Genomic DNA, 26,696 nt, shown 5'->3' with positions numbered 1-26,696 from the left:
TGCTTTTAAAGGCAGTCCAACTTCACATCTTCCCTGTAAGGTACTTTGTCTTGAAACTGTTCAATTTAATGGGCTCTGATGGCCAAACATACAAAGTTTTTCATACATTTGGAGCACTACAGTGTTTGTATACTAGGATCAAGTATTGTTGAAAACATGGGTTAGACTTAAAACAAGCAGCTTGACTTTCATAGCTTTTCAGTTATTTTAGCTGCAGGTATTACTGTGTTATTGGTTTGTGCATATTTTTTTTTGTTGGTTTCTGTGAGTGCTTAGCTTTCAATTTTTACATGTGCAAGTATGAATCTTAGTTGACTAACTTAGAAGTTCCAGTTCATTTTTATGTGGTTTGACCATAAATTAGCCCTTGTGTTCTTTGTTGCCTTTTTTTCTTTTTTTTTTTTTTTTTCTTTTTTTTTTTTTCTTTTTTTGGATCAAATTGAAAGAAGTTTGGTAAAGATAGAGGTGACCTTTGAATGGTGTCTTATTCTTCCTTTTCTCTCCAAATGCCATCAAAAATTCATAGATAGGAAGCTGTATGGTTTTTGAAATGCTTGTGGTAATGGTTGTCATGTTGAAGATGCTATTTCTGGGTTGTATTTTCAATTTTTTCTTCTTGTCAAGATGGATTTTAGTGTAAAATTATATCAAAATTAAAGCTGCATCAGCTTTAGTTCCTTAATGAAAGAAGTTGTGCCTTAGATTGTTTACTGCTTCAGAAAGGAAATGTGTTTTCTACTGGCCAGTACCTGCAGAGTCACTGCAGCTCTTTGCTGCTTCATCTTCTTTTTTCCTACCACCAGTAGTCCTTGCAACCCTGGCCTGAGGCATTAGCTGCTGAGCATGCAAGTGCTACTGCTGTGGTAGTGCACGTTTTCTGAAGTAGTGAGGGTGGCCTGAACAGGTCCTACCTGCCACAGGGGCCGAAGGAAAGAAAATTCACACAGGTTTGTTTGTGTAATCCTTCAGCTCTCTATAAGAATGTCTTTCCTGCCTGGGTTGTAGAGGCCTGAGGATCTCTTTACTACGGGGTAACAACTGATACGGAAAAAAACCCCACCCAAAACAACAAACCTGTACAGCACCGTTTTCTTGGTAGCCTCTCAGGTTGGGGAGCAGATGATAGAGATTTGAGTGGAGAAGGGAGAAATTAATTACTCAGTGGGAATAATTGAATCTCAAATTCTGCACACTTGTGAAAGTGAGGAGATCAAGTAAAAGAGTTAAATGTGAATTCAGACAAGAATTGCTATCTTGGCAAAGGTGGATTATCCCTAGTTGAAATGTAAGACAATTTATTACATCTACTGCATTAGCCTTTCCTGTGTAGATTTAATTACATTCTCTGATGCAGCTTCCTGCTGGGGAAAAAAAATGAGGATTGAAATGAGAGTTATCTTTGAGTGAACAAAAGCTTGGCTGATATGAAGAATATAGTAAGTTGTTTTCAAGAGGGAGTCACCACTATGGAGATGTTACTAGTGGTGTTCCCTCAGAGGTCTGTCTAGACTAACACTTTCATTATTGACTTTGAACAAGATGAGCTCCAGCAATTCATGAATTACAATGGATAACATCCCTACTGCAAAAGGATGATACCATACTACAATGAAGGAACTTTGTGGAGTGGAAAAGTAGATGTGGCATGAGTTTAGTGGTGCAAAATGCTGAGTAGTGCAGGGAGGAGACCGTTACACTAATATTTTCAGTGGGAATCTTTCTGATTTGAGGCAACTAAAAGAAGGCATCGAGGCTGTAGTGCTTGAGGCTAAAGTGGCCATGGATTATCAGCGTGGCATAGAGTGTAGCTGGAGGCTACTGTAAATCGGAAGTATTTTCAATTTAAAAAAGCTAGTACCTGTGTGAAAGATCCTATTTAGAGGGTCAGAATGGCAATGTTGATTTAAACCAGAACATCTGTAGGAAATTGCTATTAGAGTACTTGGAGAAAGCAGGAGTTCCACCTTCCATATAGACTTCCTTTCAGACTTTTATGTTCAGAACTGTGAAACTAGAAACGGGTCTTGTTTCCCAGAGGTAGAACAGATGTTCTGGGTGGATGTGCTTACTCTGTGTTTGCTTCTTGGGAGTCATTCTTGGTTCCTCTGCAAACGTTTGAAGGGATATAAATCAGTCATGGCGAAAAAAAAGGCTGAAACTAGAAGTTTTAATGCTTGATCACAGGAATGAAGTTTTAAACTTGTCTTCCAGACTTGGCAGCAATGGTAGGGATTGTGTTTTACAGCAAGATGTCTTTAAATTGCTATAGTGGTTCTGGCCTTTCTCTGTAACCTGTGGAAAAAGAAATTTTCTAGGTAAATATGTGTAAAAATTTCTGAGGTCATGCTTTCTATTGTGTTAGCTTCCTATTGGGCCTCGCATTTGTAACTGTCTAGGGAAATGAGGTGGTAAGCCTACTCTGTGGACCTTTTCTCACAGGAGAAGGCAACTTGGGAGGACCCTAATATTTTTCCCAGTATTTTCCTAATACTGCCGACACAGCTTTTGTTTTCCTGAAGTCAGAGTCAACAATGGTTTTCACTGTTCTCTTAAAATGTGAGTGGCTTTTGTACTTCTGGGTGCAGACCAACCCCTTTAATGTCTGATTTTAGGCCTGCAGTGGTCTGAAATGTTACATTCCTGGTAGAACAGGACTGCTCACAACATCAGTAGTGGGCCATAGAGAAAGAGTTGTTATGAAGCACCGTTATCAGGCCTCTCTGTCTCTTGGTCTGCCCTACTGTGGGCTTCAGTTCAAAAAATGGCACTTTAATTAAAGGCCGGAACTGTTGCCAAATTCCAGCATGATGTAACTAAAACATTCCCTGCAGGCAGACTCTGAGCAGTCAGTGTTGATGAGAAACCTGATGCACCCTGGGGATTGTGCTCTCGGGAGGATGTTCTTCCAGTTTGAACAGAGATCGAAAGGGGATTAACAGATGGGGAGAAAACAAGGTCAACTGCATTTTTGTAAAGTTTTCAGTGAACTGAGTCTCTTCCTCCTGCCTGTGCATGAGATGCAGTAAATAGCCATTTGCAAGCACTCAGCTCAGTCATCCGTCAGTTACTGATTCTTTTTTGAAAAAGCTGTAATGAAATTCAGTCTAGTTCAGTGCACTGTATCAGTGCAGACTTGCTAGATGAAGAGAGTGACAAGACCACCTACTTTATCCCCTGATTTTTACAATTTTTTGAAGGAATAAATCATTGTGGAAGATAGTGTGTATCATGACCCTGCATTCCTTTGTTGGGATCCTGTTATATGTCACTTGGCAGTTTGTTTTACCCGCTGTGGTGAGTACTTGATCAGCTTGCAGAGAGGTTTTTATTCTCTGCTGCTCTTTCCAGTGAAAATTAGATTAACTTTTCCCTTGTCAGCAAAAGGAGAGGAAGCTTTCCCTGGGCTCTTCCAGAATTGAAGTATTGGTTGGTTTTCTGCTGCTGGACTGCAGCAATAGAATAAAATTCTAGTCCTCAAGAGCTTGTTGTCTCGTGTGTTGAATGAGTCAGATAGATATCAAAAGAGAGATTTAAGCAAGAAATAGTATGTAATACTAGTTGGCTTGATAGGTATTTGCCTACCTACTGGCAGACTGCTTAGGTCATGGATGTGAGCAGAGAGACTCAAAGTGGGAGATAGCTTTGCAGAGCTTTTCTGACTTGAAGGGTACCTTGGGAAAATCATGTGGAGATCAGTAGGGAGTAGTTGGAATTGAAGGCTGTGAAGAAAGATCCTTTTAGCTGGTTTGTTTTAGTGGACCAGCAGGTGGGATGGGTACAGTAAACCATTAATGAGTCTGAATCAACCAGTCATACCTTCTTTGTATGCGGTAGTGCCTGGGGTTAGCTTTCATGGTGCTAATTTTTAGAATCAACAGTGCAAGCAGTGGGAGGTCTTGCTATACGATGTTTCTTTTTATCAGTGACATCTATTTTGGCAAGGCAGACTTAAGGAAGGTTAGTCTGCACTAGTGTAAGCCAGTGGAGTGGGGTAATCAAAGCTTGGGCTGAGATTTAGCCTTCTGAAATGGGGATAGTTTTACACAGTGAAAGGTCACGCTGGTGGCAGATCAAGCTTTACATAATGGATTCCTCAAAAAAGTTCCTTTGGAAACAGGTATTTACTAATGGCTGTTATGTGGCTTTAAGGTAAGAGAAAATGACAAGGACATGATAGTAGTCCTTTGTGAGAGAGGTGTGGTTTTCTTCAGAGCCAGATATGATAACTGTGCCTGCTGTGAGGTGTCTGCTGTCTGGTATTGTCAATCACAGCTCGGAGACAGGTCAGCCTTTCTGCCTGACCCAATCCCATGGACATATGTTCAGTATCCAGCTCTTCTTTTGTGTGCCAAAACCACTTTGGCAAAGAATCTTCAATAGCTGGGCATGTTTAAAAAATTTTCAGATATTAGAATAAACATATATTTGGTCAGTTGTGATCGGACTTATTTACCAAAGATGTTTGTAATTTGACAAATGCCTGCCTCTACAGCTTCATGTTTTATGGTGATGCTTTCTGAAGCTGGATTTTACTGCTGTGGCTCAAATTAGACTGTTTTTTCACCTCAATAAAAACTGTGCAGTGTTACAAAGGAAAAGGTAGAGCATTGCACCTTAAGAAGTAACCAGTGAGAAAGCTTGCTATGAGGTGTTCAGTGACATCTGAAATACAAGTAATGAATTTCAAGAAAAGTAAGACTTGTGCAGTTGGTTGCATTGTACAATTTCAATTTCTGAAGGGATCTTAAGGATGGAAATGCACTTACAGTCCTTCTTGATTGTATGTTAATTTCTTCTTCATTTATATGTAGAAATAAAGTCCCTTGCTGAGTCTTCAGTTCAGTGTGGATGTACAATTAGCATTAATTCTTTGGTTTGACTGTGAATTACTAGATATGCCCTGCTGCTGTCTTGTGCGCTGTACCTAGTAAAATGATTGCAGAGGGAATCTTTCTAGAAAAGAAACAGTGGTAGTGTTACTGTCTAAAACTTTTCTCAGTTATTTTCCTACGGTGACTTCCTTTTTATAGATTTTTATTTATTTTAAAGGTGTAGTATGTTTTTTCTCTAGAAAAATAGTTTGTATCATCTCACCTCTGCTTCCCAACATTTTACAGGTATTCCTACTTGTTTTCTGACAGAGGCATAGAATAGGCTTCTCTTGTATTCTTCACGTTCCCTTCCTTCCCATACAGACTCACAGCTTGTGTTTTGAGCAAGTAATATCTAATAAAGCTTGTCATTGGTTTTATCAAAAGAAGCAGCAGACAATGAAAAACGGGCGTGGATAATTTTAAGTATTCTTACCTTCTTTCAGGTTCTCTGGTAGCACATTTAAGATGAATGTGTAATCATTGACTCAAGTGGAAAAATCACCTCTTTTGTTTAAAATGCTGCTGGAGTTGACTTGAGCTAGCATAGCAGATTTTTGCACTGAGGCACATACTGTGTAAGAGTGTGATCTGCTCCATTTGTGTTTGCAAGTATTGCTTACCCCTGGTGCAGGTGAGCTGAAGGGAGGGGAAGCAGTAACATGAACTGCTGCTGTGCTGGGACCTGGTCACAGTACCCAATGCACTCCCTGGACAGAGTTAATGGGCTTGATTTTTCCAGGCTGGTGTAGGACTGTGATGGTCTTCCTGCTGCTGTAGGGCTTGTTCCTATGTTTAGAAAAAATGTTAACCTTATATTTCTTTTAATGAAGGTAAGGAGTACCTGAGGAAATACTTGAATATTAAGTCAGAAACTGCAGCTTCAGTATGTTGTAGTTTTTGTGAAATCGGCTTCAGGAAACATGAGCTCATGTTTCAGTATTAATAAAAATTCCATTGTCAACTATTCCCTGATACATGGGATTATTTTTGCATTTCAATTCAATTACATTTTGCACCACATACTAATGAAGTGGTAGAAGAGTAGCTTGAAACTTTCTGAAGGCTTTTTCTGTGTTGGAACAGTGGTTTAGCTCATAAATTTTTCACCACATGTAGCCCTGAATAGCATGGTGGAGAATGAGATAAATCAGCAAAACTTCTAACAGGGTTGGAAAAGCAGCATTGCTCCTTGTTGTCACAGTACAGATATTTTCTGAAGACTAAATTTAAAGAGGAGTAAGTCAGGTACTTGGCATGGCATGCAGTATTTCTCAAACTGTAATTTTATAGTGGTATTTAGTTAAAACATATGTTAGAAAAAAAAATTGTATGAGCAGTTAGCGGCTCTCCTAAGTGTAGTTAGCAAAGGATAAGCTGTCCTTTTAAAAGGGCATTGTGGAAATGAACACTGGAGCAAGTTTCCTGCACCTGTGCCTCTTTGACATCAGCTATGTTTTGATCTGATATGCAGCCGTGGGCATACTAAGACCAGAGAGATGCAGGTGTTTCCCTCTGGCTCATGTAAACTATATGCTTCCCTGGACATTCAATGCAGCTTGCTATTGCCTAAAGCTACAAAAGTAGATGCTTACTAGTTAAGAAATTGCTTAGGTATGAAAAGTGCCAAATGGCACCAGACAAGATTTTTCAAAAAGCAGGGTGTAGGAGGAAATTCACAACTGTTGTCAATTCCCAGGACATAACTTCTCTGCTTCTCGCTCTGCTCCTGCATACAGAAGTCCAGACTTGCTCTGTCTGCTAGCTAAAACTTTCTAACACGACTGTAAATTTTATTAAACTTGGTTGCTAGAAATAATCAGATAAGTTGGAGCAAGTACAGGAAGGTGCAGAATACATCCCAAATGGCTAAATTGTCAGACATCTCTACCTCTGCCTGAAAGTTGCATGGAGAATGTTTCTTGTCAGACAGATTGTGGTCAAGGAGTTGGAGTAGTTCTCACAGAAGTGAGTTATAAGTGATGGCTGCTTTCAGCAAAAATGAAACTAACCAGAGAGACTGATAGAAATGGAAAAAGTTGAGTTGTATTTTGTTCAATGACAAAAGTATTCATTTATGCTTGGATACCCTTGCCTAACAGGTCTGCCATAAAGACTGCCACTCTGGAGTCTGTTTTGTTTCATTTGGTTCATCAGGTCACATCTTTCAAAGTCACAAGGAATAAGGTGCTAACCCCTTGAATAGAGCCAATTGGGCCATCTCCTTTAGTTGTGCTACATAGGTAGTGTAGCCTGTTTCAGAATGATGAATATAACATTAAAGTGAATAATTGAGTGGAAGTTTACAAAAGGAGAGAACCAGAAGGAGCTTGCAGATAGTCTGCTTGGACCTTAGCCTGTTGACCACGGAGTCTGGTGTGTGTTTTCCATTACCCTCAGACCAGTTGACAGCCCCATTTCAATTTCTGGTTTCATTCCTGTGTTGCCAAGACTGTGATTCTTGACAGCATTGTTTTGAGATAATGAACATTTTCTTATGTATTAATTGCTGTTACATTGCCATACGCAATTGTACCACTGCGTATGCCTTCTCTGAACTTTTTAACAATTCCCTCAGTTATTACAAAGCTTAACAATGTTTTTGTTGGACCATTTAAGATAATTTTTTCATAATTCTTTGGTGTGGCTTTTAGTGTGGTGTTAGTTTTTACTAGTACTGCTTAATTAAAATGTGTTACAGTAGGATCGAGGCAGAGATGATTTACTGAGGTTACACTGAGTGTTTCAGGGTGCTCATAGCAGTTGATGTGGTGAAGATCTAGTGTCAAATGACAGGATATCAGTGCAAGCATCATGTCTTCCTCTGTCCCCCCAGATGATAAGTTGGGTCAGGGGAAGAAACTTAGCCTTAATAAATGAACATTGCAAGAATCAGTGTGGAACAAAGCAGGGCAATAGGGAGCTGGAGATCTGCCCTGCTGTGGTGTTGCTGGGGCAGGGACTGATGGCCCTGGGGGTTTCAAATGGGGTCCTGGTCTGTGGGCAGGTGGAGGGAGGCTCAAAGAGAGGAGGGCAGACTGAACAGACGGAAACCATCTGGATAAGAACATCCTGAGCTAGAGGTGGTTTGGACTGCCACGTGCCATGGTTGCACTCACTTCACTGTACATAAATTTGGCTAAACCCTTTGGCTTCCAGTGCCCTGGCAATTCTTCACCTTTGCCAAAAGCTCTTTGTGGTTTTTACAGACCTGAACTACTCTTCATTATCTTTTCTGGTTTTGTCTTAAATGCAAGAAGTCTAGGCTGGTTGAAGTTGAACTATGCAAGCTACTCTGGCTGTACTAAGCTAAGGTTAAGCAGTTGCTGTCCTTACCCTTCTTTCAGCTGCTTATCTTGGCTCCAGCTCTTAGTGGCTGTCCTGTTGTTTCTGCTCACTTTACTTCTGCTACAGATGTATCTTAGTTTCAATATTTTTTTTTTCCTTAATGAGGTGCTAATACTGAATAATACAAGTATGATTTATCATACCTAAAAAAAGATTTATTTGTTGTCTGTATTGCAAAAAAAAAGAACTGAAGCATGTCTCTTTACAAATATATTGGAAAAAATATTTTTGAACACAGTGCCATTCTGAAATTCTTAGAGAATTACTCGGTTCCATCTGAGCTTCAGATATAATTCAGGAGGGACTTTTTTATCCTCCAACTGTAACCGATCAGTCTTTAGCCAGAGGCGCACATACTACTACATAATGAGAATGGAAGAAATTTAAATGGACAAAATTATTGATTCAACAGGCTAGATATTAGTTATCTTCATTTTTGTCTTAATGTGCCCTTGCCCTGTTGAATATCTGTGTGGCTTATCAATAAGAGTGCCCCGGTGAAGGTAGTAGGGCAGGCTAAAAAGTGTCCTCTGTCTTTTTGTTGCTAGACTGTTGGGATACCTTGGAGTATGCTATGCTTAAAATAGATGATGAAATTCTGATATCTTGTGGCTGATGCATTTATGTTTAACTCCTCTGAGAGTTTCCATGCCATGTTTTCATGTTTTGTAATAGGAAGCTTTATGCGGAAGACAGCTGAAATATAAATGGTGCAGCAGAAGAAACAAAAATGCTGAATTGGCACTGAAAGCCACATTATTTCTATGGAGAATTACTATCCTGCTCCTATTTTGGGACAGATGGGCTTCTCTGTTGTTCTGGATGAGCATCTATTCCCAATGTTCAGGCGGTGATTGCAGCTGCAAATGGTAGTGCGCACAGCATCTGTATGGCGTTAAGACCAGAAGATGCTGAAGTTGTGCAATTGAAACTGCAGAGAGCTTTCAATAGGAATAATGGAAATACTTCTATACTTCTATAAATACTTCTATAAAATTATCTGTTAAAACTGTGTTTAAAAGAAAAAATCAGGCAGGTACTTTTGTTTCGTTTTGCTTGCTAACATTGCCAGACATTCTGTGATTGTTGCAGCATTCGGTCGTCTTTAGATTTCTTCCACCTTTTTCTCCAAATTGTGTGAAATTTGAATTTGATTGTCAAATGTACAGTGTGAAGCCTCAGTCTGAGTCAGTTGTCTTTTGTAAATGTGGTTCTTTCGTACTCCTAATTGGTTTTAATTTGGTTATGTGTGGTGATGAGTTTGGTTTCTGTACCTGCTAGTACATGGCTTGTAACTGTGCCAAACTTGATGGTCAATAGAAAAAATATAGGCGTATTTCTCAAGTGTGCAGATTACCTCCTTTTAATTGCCTTTAAGATACCACTTTGTATTACTGTATACCTCTGACACAAATCTGTTTTATTTAGTTCTTGTAATCCCACAATTTTTCAAAGTCTCCTTTCACTTTCATCCTTGAGTCAGCCACTTCCCTTTCCCCCTCTTCTCTGTGTATCCATCCAGCAAGAAAAGCTGGAAGTGACTGTTTGTCTAAAGGAGTAAAATGATCCTTGTCTGTTTTTTCTTATCTGCTGGATTTCTTTCTTGTTCTTCACTTATTAAGACTGTCATAGCCTTTCAGATCTATATTGCCATGTGAGATTGTTTGCATCACTTTTCACAGTGTACATTCATATCAGAGTATTTTGATTCAATGCTGTCTTCATAAAAATATTTCACTTTCTTAGCTCTTGACTGTTGATTCTGGCTTAACTAGCTATCAGCATTCAAACTGACAATCTGGGGGGCTATTGTGAGGTTGGTTATTATGGTGCTAACGATGTACTGTGCCAAAAAAGCTGTTCCGTTAGCACTGCTGCAGCAGCCACCTCCAGCTGTGGGTTCCTTCTGCTTCCACTGTACCTAATTTAACAGTAATATAGGAAGAATCTGTTTAGCTTGCTGATCCAGCTCAGGACTAAGGTAGAGGAAAAAGGAACTACCTAAAATTAGATCAGCAATCTGTGCTATACCTTGTAGTATACCAATGTAGTATCAGACCAGGAAAGTAAAATACCTGTGGGAGAAACTTCTGCGTATTTTCAGCATGGTACACAAACTTTGTTAGATTTCAGATAACAGCATCAGAAGTATGCTGTGGGACTGATACCATGGGAGGAGTTTTGGAGATTTATTACCTGACTTAAGCCCATGAAGAAGCTCCTATTTCACTGACTCGTGGAATCATCAGAGTTGGAAGGGACCTCTAGAGATCATCTAGTCCAATTCCTCTACTAAAGCAGGATTATCTGGAGCACTTTACACAGGACTGCATCCAGGTGGGTTTTGAATATCTCCAGAAATGGGGACTCCACAACCTCCCTGGGCAGCCTGTTCCAGTGCTCTGTCACCCTCACTGTAAAGAAATTTTTCTTCATGTTTATTAGATGGAACTTCATGTGTTCCAGTTTGTGCCTGTTGCCCCTTGTCCTGTCTCCAGGCACTACTGAAAAGAGTCTGGCTCTATCCTCCTTACACTCGCCCTTTAGATATTATTTTAAACAGTTCCAGCCCTCTCAGCCTTTCCTTGTAAGAGAGAGGCTCCCCAATCCCCCAGTCATCTTGATTGCTTTCTGTGGGACTCTCTCCAATAGTACCGTGTGTCTTTTAAACTGGGAAGCCCAGAATTGAATACAGTATTCCAAATGTGGCCTCATGAGGGTAGAGTGGAAGGATGACCTCCCTTGACCTACTGGATGCACTCTTCTCAATGCATCCCAGGATACCATTGGCCTTCTTGGCCATAAGGGCACGCTGCTGTCTCATTTTTAACTCCAAGATTCTCCTCAGGGCTACTTTCCAGCAGGTCAGCCCCTAAACTATATTGATGCATGAGGTTTTTCTGCCCCAGGTGTAGGTCCTTATGTTTGCTGTTGTTGAACTTCATTAGGTTCCTCTCTGCCCAGCTTTCCATCCTGTCCAGATTACGCTGGATTGCAGCACAGCCCTCTGGTGTGTCAGCCACTCCTCCCAGTTTTGTATCCTCAGAAAAAACGCTGAGAATACACTCTGTCGCCTCATTTGGTCACTGATGAATATGCCGAACAAGACCAGACTCAGTATGGACCCCTGAGAAATGCCTCTACAGGCCTCCAACTTGACCCTGCACCATTGATCTTGACCCTCTGAGGTCTGTTGCTCAGCCAGCTCTTAGTGCTGTCCACTCATCTAACCCACACTTCCTAAGTTTGTTAATGAGGATGTTATGGGAGACATTGTCAAAAGCCTTGCTGAAGTTAAGGTAGATGACATCTGCTGCTCTCCCCTCATCTAACCAGCCAGTTATGACATCACAGAAGGCTAGCAGGTTGGTCAAGCATGATTTACCCTTGATTTACTACATCTTGTTATTCCTCATAAGTTGCCAACCCCCTTTTCCAAAGCCTGCAAACTTGTTTTGTTCCTGAGTTCCAGCCAAAGCTCTCTATTCAGTCAGGCTGGTCAGTTTCCCCATCGGCTTGTCTTTTGGGACCTGGGGATGGCCTTCTCCTGTGCCTTTAAGAGTTTCTCCTTGAAGTATGACCAGCCTTCCTGGGCTCTTTTGCCCTTCAGGACTGTGTCCGAAGGAACGCTCTGAAACAGGCCAAAATCTGCCCCCCAAAAGTCCAAGGTGGCAGTTCTATGGACTCCCCCCTTACTTCTCCAAGAATTGAAAACTGTCATTTCATGATCACTATTTGAGTAGAAAGACATGTATACAAATCTAGGCCTTAGTCAAACTTGACAGATATACCAGTTGCTTTCATGCTTTATGCTGCTACTGCTACAGTCCTTGTTTTTGTAAGTAGGAGACTTTGCCTTCACTTGTCAACCTTTCCCAAGTGGTTTTCTGCAAACTGGTCATGCTAAGAACCAAGTTGACCAGGGACTGGAGAAAGCTTTGCCAGCCAGGGAAAGTTCTGGTGAAGGTAACAAACAGTAGTGTGTAGTAAGATTTCAGCAGATGAAGTAGAAGTCAGCTATTGAAAAAAGGGTTGAGAGTTGGGAAGTGGATTAGATCATGACTTGCTTTGGATCCTCATAATGTATGAACAAGTGGAGTTGCACAGACTGACTGGATAATTTTGATTTAGACTTGGATGGAGAGATGAGGCATGGCTGGACACTAAACACTGCATTCAATAAAAGGTTCTGCATGTCCTGTAGTTACATCTTTAAATGCCGATTGAAACTACTCTGTCAGATTGATGATGTCTTTTAAGCTGTAAGAAAGATAGCTGGGCCTTGATACCAGACCATTCACAACTATTTTTGACTTTGAACATGGGATGTCTGTTCATACAGCAGTAATAGGGACTTTGTGTTTTAGTGCATGTACTGAATGCAGTTCTAGTAAAGGGATTAAACTTGTTACTGAGAATATTGTATTTTTTTTGTGCTTTAAGTGAAATGAAAAATAAAATTAATAGTGCAAGTTTAATATTTACCTTTTGTGTTCAAATGCTGGGACTAGCTGAGAAAATCTAAGTACAGATTTTAAGTGTTAATAGTATTATTGTAGAAGACAAGCATATATTTGGTAGTTTTGATTTTGGACTTCTGAACAGTATGTTATTCTCTGATGAAATTCAAACCTGTACCAAACACCTGGTGTGTTCCAGTGCAATGATAGGTTCTGCAGCTGCTTCAGAAAGGAGAGCCACACTCCAGGATGACCTAGACAGACTGAAGGAGCGGGCCAGCAGGAACCTGATGAAGTTCAACGGGAAGAAGTGTAAGGTCTTGTACCTGGGAACACAAAACCCAGGAGTGCTGTTCAGACTGGGATCCATCTGACTGGAGAGAAGCCCTGGGGAAAGGGACCTCAGGGTCTTGGTGGAGAACAGGTTCGACACTAGTGAACAGTGTGCTGCAGCGGCAAGGAAAGCCAACAGGAGGCTGGGCTGCTTTAACAAGGGCATCACCAGCAGAGATAAAGAAGTCATCATCCCACTCTACTTGATGCTTGTCAGACTATACCTGGAGTGCTGTGTTCAGTTTTGGTACCTGCTCTACATAAAGGATGCAGACAGGCTGAAGAGGGTCCCAGAGAAGGGCCACAAGGATGATCAGAGAACTGGAGGACCTGCCATATGAGGAGAGGCTGAGAAAACTGGGTTTGTTCAGCCTTGAGAAGGGAAGGTTTAGGGGAGATTGTTTTACCATGTTCCAGTACTTAAAGGGTGGCTACCAAGAAGATGGAGACTCCCAGTTTACAAGGAGTCCCATGGAAAAGACAAGGGGTAATGGGCACAAGTTGCTCCTGGGAAGAGTCTAATTGGACATGTACATTTTTCACCATGAGGACAATCAAATATTGGAGTAGTCTCCCAGAGGAAGTGCTGGGTTCCCCCACGTTGGACAGTTTTAAGTCTCAGCTTGACAGGGTGCTGAGCCACCTCATGTAAATGATAGTATTACATGAAAAGGTTGGATCAGGTAATCCTTGAGGTCCTTTCCAACCTGGCACTCTATGATTCTATGAAATTGTCTACCAGTTTAGGTGCACTTTGGCATCTGTGCCCAGTGCAAATTCCTAAAAGATTAAAAAATAAGGTGATTGACTCCGTACAAGAGATAAAGTTGTGTAGAACTAGTTATGGTTTGTTAGCGTTCTCAGGAGACTTTGTAGCATAGTGTGATGCTAGAAAAGGTGAGCAAGGCAGTGACTGGAAGAAGGATGAAGGCCGAATTGGCCTGTGTGGCCTGAGTTGATATTTAGCTTAAAAGTTACAGAAATGCTGCAGAACTAAGTATATTATTTCATGGCTAAGTTATACCAAATTTCACAGCCAAATGAAGTGATCCTGGAAGTCGGACTTAAAATTTAAAAATGTAAAAGTTCTTGTAGAGATTGTGCACTTGGATGTTTTAAGACAAATTGTCCTGAAGTGTCAGTGCTATCACATATCTGCAAACTCTTCAATACACTTCCTGTGGAAGATTCAGCTTATTTCCTTTTCTCGGGGTTGGAGTTTGGGCAGATTACTGTTTGTTTTATCGCTTCCTGCCAAATGGTGGAATGAAATTTGTAGCCTGTGTGTGTTAAGTTGGTATATGTTTTATTCTGATGTGAAAAAAAAAAAATAAAATTATATATATATAGATGAGAATCCTACTCCTAAAATTCTAGGGCACTGTGGATTTGTAAATTAACATATACCCCATCCTGAAAATAGTTAATGAGTGACAGCACTTGTAGGTGGGTAACTTCAGTATTAAAGCAGTGGTAGTTTGCTCAGGGATTAAGAGTTAATAAATGGAAAATGGCTTTTATGACTTACAATTTCCATTAGTAGAAATGTAAAGTCCAAGGAAAATGATTTTCCAAAGTCTGTAGTCCAACTTTGCTTATACTTTGGATAAATGAGTTGATACAGTGCTTTTTTAAAAGATGCCATATATCTTTAAACACTAAGTATCACAGTGGGAAGCTGATTTCTGTAGGTATACTTAGAAACATACTAGGAGTCTGTGGTCTCTGGAGGTACAGATTGTAGAGAGATACATTTGAGGTTTTGGAGACTTGGACCAATATAATATGTGTCATGGAAACAGGAGAAGGAAGAGAGATTTTTCTTTCCTTTTGCATGATCTCTGATGCTTTGAGGTTTGGATTGGGTTTTTTCTGGATCTCTATTTGATGCAGTTGGCATTTACTTGATTTAGAAAACCTTGTCTGAAGATATAAAAGATGAAAGTAATGAACATCTGGTAGAAAAGACATAGGCACGCACCCTTTCATGTTGAGAAGTTGAATTTGACTAATGTCATTTGTGTAGGAATTGATGGCTTAAGTAAAGAAATTTTTCAGACTTCTTTACATCCGTTTACATTGCAATATAATGCTTTTGGATAATTTAAAAGATTAATGGCTCTTATTATTCTGGTCTTTAATACTTTTTGCTCTCTTTTCTGATTTATTATGTTTTGTTTTTTTTCTGTTCTGGCACTTTGTGTAATGTTTCACTTCAGCAGGTCAAACAGTGGATTTGGCCCTACTGTCCGTTAAACTCCTGAAGTAACTGTTACTGCCTCCTGAAAGATTAGAGCTTGATGTCAAGAGTGATACTGCTGTTATTTTCCAGGTTGGCATATAAGAAGTCAGCCTGTTGGTACGAGACTGTAAAAGCGTGTCAAATACAGCACAAAAATGTCCGTACACCAGAATCCAAGAGCAAATGTGCTGTAAAAAAAGCCTAGTAAAACTTTTTTTGGGCATAGAGTGAAAGGGACTCACTGCCAGGACACACCTTCCTTCATCTGTTGTGTAGGTCAATGAGTTTCATGTATCTTATGACTTGCATCACATAAATTCATACACCCTCTGTTTATGCTGTCTGGGTGTGCAGTAACAATGAGGAAAATGACAAAATGCAATAGAAGAGGTGACAGTCATACAGCCAGAAACAGTCTGTAGTAGGACAGAATTGCCTATGTGCTTCTGAAAACTGTTTTTCAGTCTTGGACAATTAGAGACTGTACCTCCCTGGATAAATTGCACTGCTTCCATCCTGACTGACTTCTGATGTCTTTGGCATTTTTCATCAGTGAGTGTGATTGTCAGAATTCAGAGTTTGCTTTTCACTAGTTCATGCTGTTTGCTTTCCAGTGTTGATCAAATGCTTCCATTTGGCTAAGATTCCTGGTGTGTATTTATTCTTACTTCTGTCCTGCAAATTTTTGACAGCCTGAAGTACACTGATAGAGGCATTTGAAGAAATACTGCTCTAGTCAGTATACTTTTGAAAAAAAGTTTAGAACTAACTATAAGACATTGGGAAAAGCTATCGCTTCTAGTGCCTGAAGGAGCCTACAGGAAAGCTGGGGAAGGACTTTTTATAAGGACTTGTAGTGAGAGGACAAGAGGTAATGGATCAAAACTGGAAGAGAGGAGATTTATGTTAGACATTAGGAGGAGATTCTTAGTATGAGGGTGGTGAGGCACTGCAACAGGTTGCTCAGAGAAGTTGTGGAAGCCTCATTCCTGGAAATGTTCAAGCCAGGTTGGATGGGGCTCTGCACAACCTGGACTAGTGGGAGGTGTCTCTGCCCATGCTGGGGGGTTGGAACTAGATGATCTTTAAGGTCCATTCCAACTCAAACCATTCAATGATTCTTTGATTATTTTTTTTTTTGCAGTAATATTGATATTTGGAGTAAGACCACCCAGTTTCATGCACAACCCTCTAGTATTGTTTCATTGCATAGTCTGTAGCATCTCTTTGACTAATACAGGTAATTCATAGAATCATACAGGTTAGACAGATGAAGTCTCATTTCGATGACTGTTATAGCTTTGGCACTAGTAGGTGGAAAAAAGAAAACCCATACTTTTGTTTCTTCAGAATCAGGTCAGAGACATGATCTGAACTTCAACTGTATAGCTGTGTGATTCTTTGCAGGTGTGGTGAAGCCCATGCACTTTCACTCCTGCTGTGAATTATGTTGCATTGTAGGAAGCTTGCTTTCTTCTACCATATCTGTATACAATCATAATGCAGTTAGCTTTCTTTTGGATTGCAGCTTCTGGATTAGAAATAAAAAAGTGAGAACTCCTATACTGGGGAGTCCAGAACTGGGCTCAGCACTCCAGATTTGCCTCATCAGTGCTGAACAGAGGTGGGGAAGGATCACCTCCCCCAGCCTGCTGGCTACATTTCTCCTAATGTAGCCCACAGTTCTGTTGGGCTTCTTTGTCACAAGGGCCCATTGCTGGCTCATATTCAACTTGGTGGCCACCTGGATTGAATTTTTTTTTCTCTGTGAAGATGATTTGCAGCTGCTCAGTCCTCAGCATGCACTGATGCATGGGGTTATTCCTCCCCAGGTGCAGGACTTTGCATTTCCTTCTGTTGAACCAACTTCCTGAGGTACACTGCTATTACCAAACCCATGTTGTTTGTAGAATACTTAGATACTCTTAGAAGCTTACAGGAGTCTTCTGTAGCCAAATCTAGCCTATTAAAAGTGAATGGCTTGTTTTTCACTAAAAGAACAGATGTAGTGTCTGCTAGTCTATTCAAAACACACTGAAAGGTTTACTATAAATTATCTTGCTTGCCCCCTACCTCAATGGAGAGTTTCAGAGTAAGCAATGAGAAATAAGGCTTGTTTTGGGACTGTATACAGCAAGAGAAGACTCTTAAAAGCTTAATAAAATATTAAGAGCATTGCAGAACTGGTATCCAACCAAAGCAGTAACCACAATGTATTCTTTTATACTAATTTCTTGTTTTAACAAGGAGTTAAAATGTTTTAAAGTTCAAGCAGATTTCAATTGTGAATATCTAGACATCTGACATTCCACAGTTTCTACAGAAGTGTGTGATTGTAAATAATATGTTGCTATTGGACCTACTAGCAGTTGACACCCTGCAGTGGGTAAAATATTTCTGTTGTGCTCTTGGATACTTGCTTGTATGTGGTGTAAATAGAAATATTATTGATGTTGATGGGGAGGTACGTAGCCACAGGAAGCATTTGCTTTGTGGAAGTAACCCATGCCACAGATGACCAGCTCGCAACTCTGCTGTTACTTGGCATCACTGACTTCCTTTTCCCCCAAAGAAGGTGGGTTTTTTTGTGGTGTTTTTGTTTGGTTTGGTTTTTTGTGTGTGTGTGTGTTGTTTTTGTGTGTGTTTTGTTTTTTTTTTTTTTTTTTAGGAAATCTTGTTAATTTGCTTTGAGGAAATTTTTTTTTCCAGTCAGTCTTTTTTGTGGGTGTATGGGGGGAGCAGTGGCAGTTTTAGGTTTCTTTGGTGTTTGCTTGTTTTTTTTGATGTGGGTTTTTTTTTTTGTTTTGTTTTATTTAATCTGTTAAGAAGTGCTGGTAGTACTTGGAAGTTTTTCTGCCTCTGAGTTGCAGTGCTTGGTGCATGAGGAGTTGCTGATAGCAGCGATACCATCTAAATCCCTTTTTTGTCATTAATTATTTGATTATCAGTTATTGCGGATGTTTAGAGTTCTCTGGTCGCTTTCTGGGGAAGAGCATTTACATTTATCCTTTTTTTCCTCTGCCTTCTACAACAACCCTAGTTGCCTTAGCTGGAGAGCTTTTTGGAGGCAGTAATTTCTAGACTGCAGTTCATTACTCCAACTCATGTCACAGCTTGAGAGCAATTGAAGTGATAGTCTAGAGGCCCTGCTTTTTGATTTGCTTAACTTCTTAAAGGAATGTAAAACGCAGTTAATCACTGAAAATACACTTTTTTTTTCTTTCACCCCACCCAACTACTAGCCTTAGCCATTTTTTTTAATTTTACTTCATAGAGTTATAGAAGGGTTTGGGTTGGAAAGGACCTTAAAGATCATCTACTTCTTTTTGGCCTTTTTAATATCCATTGACTCCACAATCATCTCTCAAATCTGACCATGTTAATTTAAGCAACTTTATGTTGAGAATGATTCTCTGGGGCTGGCTGGTGGATTAAGTAGCAGTACCTTGTTTGAGAAGCAACCTACGTTTGCACACTCTCCAGTTGTTTCCCATTAAATCCTTGTTCTGTTGTGGCACCTTTAAAAAGCAGACCTCCTCCTTACATCTACATTTATGAAACCAGGCGTAGTGTAACCCAGAACCCCAAGGAATGCCTGATTGAAATAACAGATCAGAAAAATCTCTTGCTAACATTCCTATGATTATAGGTTTACTCAAGTGACAGAAACATGGTATCAGCTAGCTTTCTGCATACAGACTAATTTTGGTCCAAAAAACTAACATAGCTCTTCAAGGCTTCAATGATGCAGTGCTTGTGGAAACAGAACTGCTTAAAATGCAACAGTATTCGTTACCTTTCCCCTCTCTAGAGTTGTCTAACATATTGCTGGTCGGATGGTTGATCTGGTTCCTACTGTATAGCAGAATGTACTCCCTGCTAGTAGTCACTGAGACTGTGTAGAGTGAGTAAAGGGAAACAAAAGTGACTTGTTAGATTCTTACAGGTAAACAAAAAGACAGTTTTGTTTTAGTCCACTCTGTCCTTCTGTGGTATCCATCTCAGTTAATTCTTCCTTTGTATTTGGATTTCTTCTCTTGGTAACTCTTACCTGGTTTGATATCATGCATATAGATCTGAGGGCACTGGTGTAGGAAATGCAGGAGAAGGCTTAAGAAAGAAAAAAAGACAAGAAACATCAGTTGGTTCTGATTTACAGTTAAAAAATGAAAGGTGAAGAACAGCAACTGTAGAAGTTAGTTTTAAAGTTACATATTGTATCAAGCAGTGAGCACGGTGTAGGCAGATCCATTGCTTTTATTTTCATGTGACCAAGTGACTTGAATACATGATATGAGCACATAACAGAAAACAAAACTCATTTAGCACAGTTTGAATTTAACCTTTCATGCTGATGAAGGTCAGTGTCTATTTGTCCTGCCTGTTAGAGGTATTTTAATGAGAAAACTTGTCATTAAAGTTCTCCTAATAGTCTTAATCACAAACTTTTTACAACAGAGCTTAGCAAATATGTAACAAGAGCCCCTGTGACACAGGAGGCTGCAGCCTTAGTACACATAAGGATGAACATTCTGTAAGTTATTGTGCAGTTAACTCCTACCTCAGTGTGTACAAAATGAACATCAGCTGCTTTAAACTTAATTTAAAGCTTTCTGGAATTGTGCCAGGTTCTGATATAGAAGTTCTTTTTATTTTGCTGTTGATACTCATGTGCTTTTTTCTGACTCCCTCCGCCTCTTTCTCCCTTTGCAGGCAAAGGCAGCTCAAGCATCTCATCCGACGTGAGTTCAAGTACAGATCACACACCCACCAAAGCCCAGAAGAATGCAGCTACCAGTGAAGGTAGGCAGCTGGTACTCATTACATAGGTCAGGGCCCCCAACATAATCCTAGCAATTTTCGGAAAAGGAACCCCTCCTCCTCATTCCTTCTGTGTACAGTACCACAGGCTTACTAGAAATTTAAAAAGTTCTCGTTTCTCTGTAGAGTTGCCACTCCTACCTGCTTTAGCTTCTGATTTAAGCTTGTGACAAAGGATCTAAAATACTTCTGCAGAACAGAAATGTGGAATGTTTTGAGCAATTTTTCATGTTACTTTTTTTGCAAATACTTTGATACTTAAGTTTTTATGCAATAAGATTTAGAACTTATTTTTGAAGAATATACTTAATGGAAGCTTTTTTGGCATATATTCTAGGCTAAATCTCAGCATCTTATTTTCATACTGTGAACACGATGAAAATGTGAGTTGTTTGTGCCAGGTTTTCAAAATTGTAGCTATGGACATGCACTGCTGGTAGGGTTTTAATTAGGTTGACACAGCTCGCCTAGAGTTACTGGAGTATGTGATCATTCTGGACTAGATTTTTAATGCCTAGGGGAAGCAGATATCTTATGTGTCAGTATTAATACAATGTTGTAACTGGCCATGAATAGAGAAATGCTGATCCTTTTCTTCTCCTTACTGTATGTGAGTAGGTGTGCTCTGCTAAGTGAAGGTGTATTGGCCCTAGTTTTTACAAGAGTGTCTTCAAAGGCTGAGAGGAAATCATTACATCTCTATGTAATTTAATGATGTAAGGTGAAAGGATTTTTTTTGGATGATAAATATATGTGCCTTAACTAGCATTTCTGCTCAACTGTGTCATAATAAGTTGGTTGTACTTGGTAATTATTTGATAATCTGATTTCTTACACTACTGTCACTGCAAATTAAGTTAAAAGCTCTGATTGCTTTCAGGCTGGCTTTATTTCTTATGGTTAAATGAAGTCATAGTCTTTGAATAGTTCTAGTTTGGCAAGTCTGAGTATGACTGTAGAATCTACAGTAAAAGCAGATCATGTAATTAATAAATGACCATATAAATCATAAGAGTTTATTGTTAGACATGCATAATCCCATATCAAGAATGAAGATCTGGCACCTGTGAATCACGAGAGATACTGGTTTAGAATACGTTCTTTTTAGTCTGGGCAATAAATTGATTTCTTGATAAAGTTAAGTTGAATAGTAGAATTCATGTTGTCTAAGCCTTACATTAAAACGTTTTGAGGTACCTGAAGGAGTTGAATTGCCAAGACGTGAAAGAAATTTAGGAAATGTATAAAAACATTTTAACTTCTCTGTGTGACAGCCAGGGCCACAAAGGAATGCTAGAAACTCTGAAGGCAGTACTTAACGATTGCTTTGCATTTCTGTTTTACTGAAGTCAGTAAAGCATGTTGACTTTTTTCCTTATTTTTGTCAGATAATGCAAAATAATAACTTAGTAAACTCTAAGATTTAGGTTCTTAATCTAGCCCATTGTAGAGCCAGTGAATACCAACGTTAACCCTGAAATCTTTACCACTGTTTTGCAGCTGATTAAGTCACTAGTGAGGGAGGCTTAAATGCAGGCCAGCAGATGCTGTAGTAAAGATATGTTTTTGAGTTCTCATGCAGATTCAGGAAGAGTTCAGGAGTTATGTATTCCATACTTGGAGGCCATTTTCAGATGTGATCCTAGCTTTTCTGTGCCCTAGAAGAGCGTGATTTGTAATACTTTCACAACAGCAGAATTCATCTCTTCCTCACCCTGTGCTACTACTGTTACCTTTTCTACCAAGTTTTTCTGCTGAGGAGTTGCTAATGTGGTTCACTTTAATATAGATTGTCTTAATGTTGATTGTTGTATAATCTGGGAGATATTTTGAATGTCATAACCAGGGAGCATAAGAGTTCTGCGAAGGCAAGTGATAGCAGAGATAAGGAAGTGGTGTGGAGTAAAACAAAGACTGTTGAAACCAGTGCTGTTACTGGCATTTATCAACAGATGTGTCTGGATTTTTTACTAATGCTGCCTGTCTTCCCCATGTACAGTAGCCTTATGCTGTAGGGGAATTTAGCCCAACAAAGTCTCATACCTTCGGCAAGATGGGTAGAATTCTGTGCTTACGAGACTGAATGCTTTTATGCTGTTCAGTTAGAGTAGTGTCTAGGGACCAGCTAAGAACAGGAGTCTGATTGCCTTAGATGCTGTAAAACAGGGGCAGCTAGGTCTTTTCATTGGGATGTTTACATAACATTTTGTAATTGTTAGTTAAATAGCACTCCATGCTCTAGTATTTGCTTGCTATAGAGTAGTACCTGCTCCCCCCCAGAAACTGATAAATTGTCTTGCTCTTTGCCATGCAACTGGTTTATGGCAGGGACAGAACACTCCAAATCTGCCCTGTGCTTCAGCCTGTACTGTACATTCATAGCACTGTATGCTGACCTATGAATTAGCCATGTGTTGTGTGTGGTGAAACATGCTATGGAAAAGACTATGAAACATTACAGTAGAGCTCTTCTTCACCTTCATTGGTGTGTGAAATTATCTTAATTGAACTAGTTTCAGGCAGCATCTTTTCATCCCTTGCATTTCTGTTGGCAACTGAATTCCTGAGTGCCCAGCTCCATGAAAAGCATAGAATTTGTGTTTGAGGCCAGAGGCCTTTTACAGATCCTGGTTTTCAACCTTGCAAACAGTCCTAATTCTTTCCAGTTCTATGCAGCATGTCTTATCTTTTGTTTATGTCAGACAGTTGACATAACACTTCTTGAAGCTGAATCAATGAAATGTCTTGAAATAACTAGAAAGGAAGTCTGTGGGACTGATTTTATACAAGCTCTGTGGTACTCTGCAGCAGAGAGCAGTCATGTAAAGTACTCCTTAGGCAGGTATGGATTTCCAAGGACTGCAAAACGGTGTCAAGCAGAACTCTTGCTTGAAAGAGTAAACCATTTTAGGAATTACTGGACAGCAGGTGTTGTCTTGTCATCCATTTGAACAACCAAATAAACCACACTCTTCATCTTGTTTAATGCAACCACTGTATTTTTCAGGTTTCAGTGCTGTGATGTTTCTGTATAGAGTGGGTACAAGAAATGTGTAACGAGCTGCTCAAAATAACCTATGTGATGTAACAGTTCTAGATATGCTGTGAAGATAACATCAGTTACATCTCTTGATGGGAATGAGAGATGCAGTTATGGCCAAAATATGGTACCCTCCATCACATTGTGGCTTATGAGCATCTATGGAGTAGAGGAAGCAGATTTTATATTTCAAATGCTTGTCATGCTGTTACATGTTCCTGGGTGAACTGCACACCCTCTACCACTAAGGAGCAGACAGTACATGTTGTATCCTTAGCCAAACCAGCTTCAGTCCGTGATGCATTGGAGAGATAACTACTACCCTGTTTGTGTTGTGTAGAAGCATGCAGACAGTAACTGGCAGATCACGCAACTTCCTAAATTAAAACTTGAGATACCAGTGAGGTACTTGAGAGGGATACGAAGGTGAGGCTGTACTGGTGCCTAAGCTGAAGTCCAGTTGCTCTCATTGTGGCTTTCACTTTCTGTACTTCAGTGAAGGGCAGGTGGCAAAAAAACAGATATCTGGTCCTCTGTGTAAATCAGAGTATGCTGTAGGGACTGTTGGTTTGGGTACAGCTTGGCTCAGAAGGACACATGGTAGTCTGTGGGTGTGCATGCATACTGATGCTTCCACGTTGTCTGCTCTTCTGATGATACAGTTTTCTTTGTCTTTGAATATACACTGCCTTTTACTTCTCCAGTTTCAGACATTGTCTACAATTCTTTACCCCATCAATCAATTACAGTTAGAAACTTGAGAATGCATGAGTTTTTGCTACCCCCTGTTGCTCTTCTGGCAAGTGAGAGACTAAATGGATTTTTGTGGGCCGTTTAAATGCAATTTGCTAGACACAGTCTCAGCTGGAATATTATTGTCTAAAACTTGATTTAGAAGATTAGACTGAATGTTTTTGCATGGGCTTACCTTGATCAGGGAGCTTTCTTCTAACACTTACCTGTAGAGCGTGGAATGTTGTATCCAAGCTGGATGCTTCATATTAACTTGACTGTTTTTCAAATAAAAAAAATCAGTACTGTTTGCACTTCATGTATATGGCTGCTAAGTGGTAATCCAGAGGCAGTTTTAAATTGAGAGCTCATGTGTGAGCTCCATGTATAAGTTCTAATTTATTTCTTAGTTTCTATAAAATCAAATTGAAGTATTAGGCCTGAAGCAAAACACTATTTTAGCAGAGGGCCTCAGTGCTGAAATAACTCTGAATATATCCTGTTAAATGTTTGTATTTTGAATTTTGTGGAAATACAGTGAAGTCAGCTGCTGTATTCTGCAGAAGTTAAAAATTGTATCGGGTGTTAGTGATGTTGACTTTTAAAGACCTTCAAAAAGTAAGTAATTTTGTTTGTTTTTCAATCTGCAGTACTCTGAGAATTCTGGAGTTTGTCTTCCTATTGTGATATTCATGTACCTTAAATACACTTAAAAAAACCCACATGTGGAAAACATGTGCTCTTCACCCATTAGTACTATAGTGTATATTTATTGTGGAGATCACCTGAATTTGTTTTGGCCCTACCTGTTTGCATGCATCTTAACAGAAGAAGTTCTGAAGTTAGGTGTGTACTAGAAAAGTATCCCATAATAATCATGACACTCATTTGGAACTGTTCCCTTCATTAAGTTGTGTTTGGGGGCAACTATGTGAAAATGTAGCATTTTGCAAATATGTAATGCTTTAATTACAAATGTAAGGTTGTCACTTTATATCCTGTGCAAGGCAATACCTGGCTAAGGGTGATCAGGCTGTGTTGTGTTCCTCATCATCCTGTTATGGTGGGTCCCTGCCAGTGGAGCTTCTTCTTGAAGTGGCGAGTATATTAGTGAGTGCTGGTCTACACTATAGCATTTCTGTTGTCCATAATCTTCCCTTGGTGTGTGATAAGTTCTAGAGAGAAGGATGACTGTGAATGAGGAGCAAGCCTTTTTTCATTACTGCTTTTCATTCTGTTGAAGACCTTGAAAAAAACAACCAAACAAAAAACCCCACCCAAACCAAAAATAACAAAAAAGCCAAACCACAAAAACTAAACAAAAACCAAAAATAAACAAAAAAACCCCAAACCAGCCAAAAGCAAACAATACCTCTCAAAAACCGAGACAAAAACCAATCAACCAACATTCTGTCCAATCCCCCAAAGCCACCCTCCAAGACAAACAAACAAACTAAAAATAAATGGAGCTAAGAGTTACAGCTGGTGGCAAGTTTTACCAACTTAGGAGTTCTCAATAGGACTTTCCTATTTTGAATATAGAAGTATAGGTATTCACTCAACTAATCCTTAATTATAGAAGTACCAGCTACTCAAGTAACTGAAACTGGGTTTATATCAAGTTTTACATGAAAAAAGCCTAGCTGGATATGCTTTTCTAAGATAAGTTAGCCTTTATTTGTTTAATAATAGCAAAAGTCCTTCATGCATTTGCTGTAGTCTTCTAATAATTTAAGGAAATAACTTTAAAGTTACTTTAAAACCACTGGAATTTGACTACTAATTGCTTTATTTTGACTAATAATTGCTTTATTCTACAAAATGTAAGTTAATTAAATATGTAATGAATATCCAGTTGAGGAAAGTAGGAATAGTGTTCAGCCATACTATTCTTTCCTTGATACTGAAGGTATTCAAGTCATTTTAGAAGACTACAGTGAATAATGGAACAAGCAGCTGCTTTTGAAACATTTTTATTGAACTGTGGGAAGACAGCTTGAGTTTTATCAATATGTGAAATCTCTCAAATCATTCCTTTTGCAGTCTTACTTTCTTTGTCTAAGCATGATAGATACTTTTGTCCCTGGATTTCATACGCAGAGGTATAGAAAATTAGTCTTATCTTGGATCTCTACATAAAACCCAATATTTTCCAGAAAAATTCAAGCTCTGTATCAGAAAATGTTTACTACTGCTCTACATGGTAGTAAATTAAGTGACTTTTCCGAAGATGGAACAGGAGCTTTGCTACTGAATGGTTTTGGTATTTAAAATGGTTTCTGATGGAGAATCGTCTTGGACTGTGATTCAGGTGAGTGCAATCCTGATCTTATTTCAGAGGGCGATAAAAATCTCAGAGAAGCAGTCTGCAGTTAGGCAACCTTTCCTAATATTACGGTTCATGTAATAAGGTAGGTAGCTATTTTTAATGTACTGAAGATCCATTGAAGCTTTTGAGTGGTTTGTGTATCTTCTCAGGACACTGAGGTAATTAAGTGTTATGGCAAAAACTGTTGCTTTGAAGAGATGCTGTTTTCCACACAGTTTTTCTTGACAATCCTTTTGGCAGAAAGAGCTCTTTTGATCTCTTCCTACATCTGATTCCTGTTCAGAAATCTTATCCCACTTCAGTTTTTAATATTTTCCCCTTCTTTATTTCTTTAGAATTAGAAGCTTACTATCCCATTATCAGAAACGAAAACCTATGTGTTCTTCCTGGATGCATGCAGGCATATGTGTAATTCCTAATTCTTTGGATGGCAGATCTCTTCCTGTTTATCTGTGTCCTCATGTCTTTGCAGCATGTCTTACTGGGAATTTGGGCTCTTGGTTCTACTGTTGAAGTAGAG

The 26,696-nt window shown here is 39.4% G+C and overlaps 1 protein-coding gene across 1 annotated transcript in view; it reads left to right on the top strand.

The window, feature by feature from the left end:
• FBXL7 (F-box and leucine rich repeat protein 7) overlaps positions 1-26,696 on the top strand; it is a 184,266-nt gene that overhangs the window by 24,833 nt on the left and 132,737 nt on the right. The window contains exon 2 of the mRNA XM_051612252.1: positions 19,968-20,057. Coding sequence (XP_051468212.1) covers positions 19,968-20,057 — 90 coding nt within the window. The remainder of the gene's footprint in view (positions 1-19,967; positions 20,058-26,696) is intronic.

This window comes from Apus apus, chromosome 2 (assembly GCF_020740795.1).
Source record: "Apus apus isolate bApuApu2 chromosome 2, bApuApu2.pri.cur, whole genome shotgun sequence".
Lineage (NCBI taxonomy): Eukaryota > Metazoa > Chordata > Aves > Apodiformes > Apodidae > Apus > Apus apus.
Note: the sequence above shows the minus strand (reverse complement) of the source record. Positions and strands in the feature narration are given on the sequence as shown.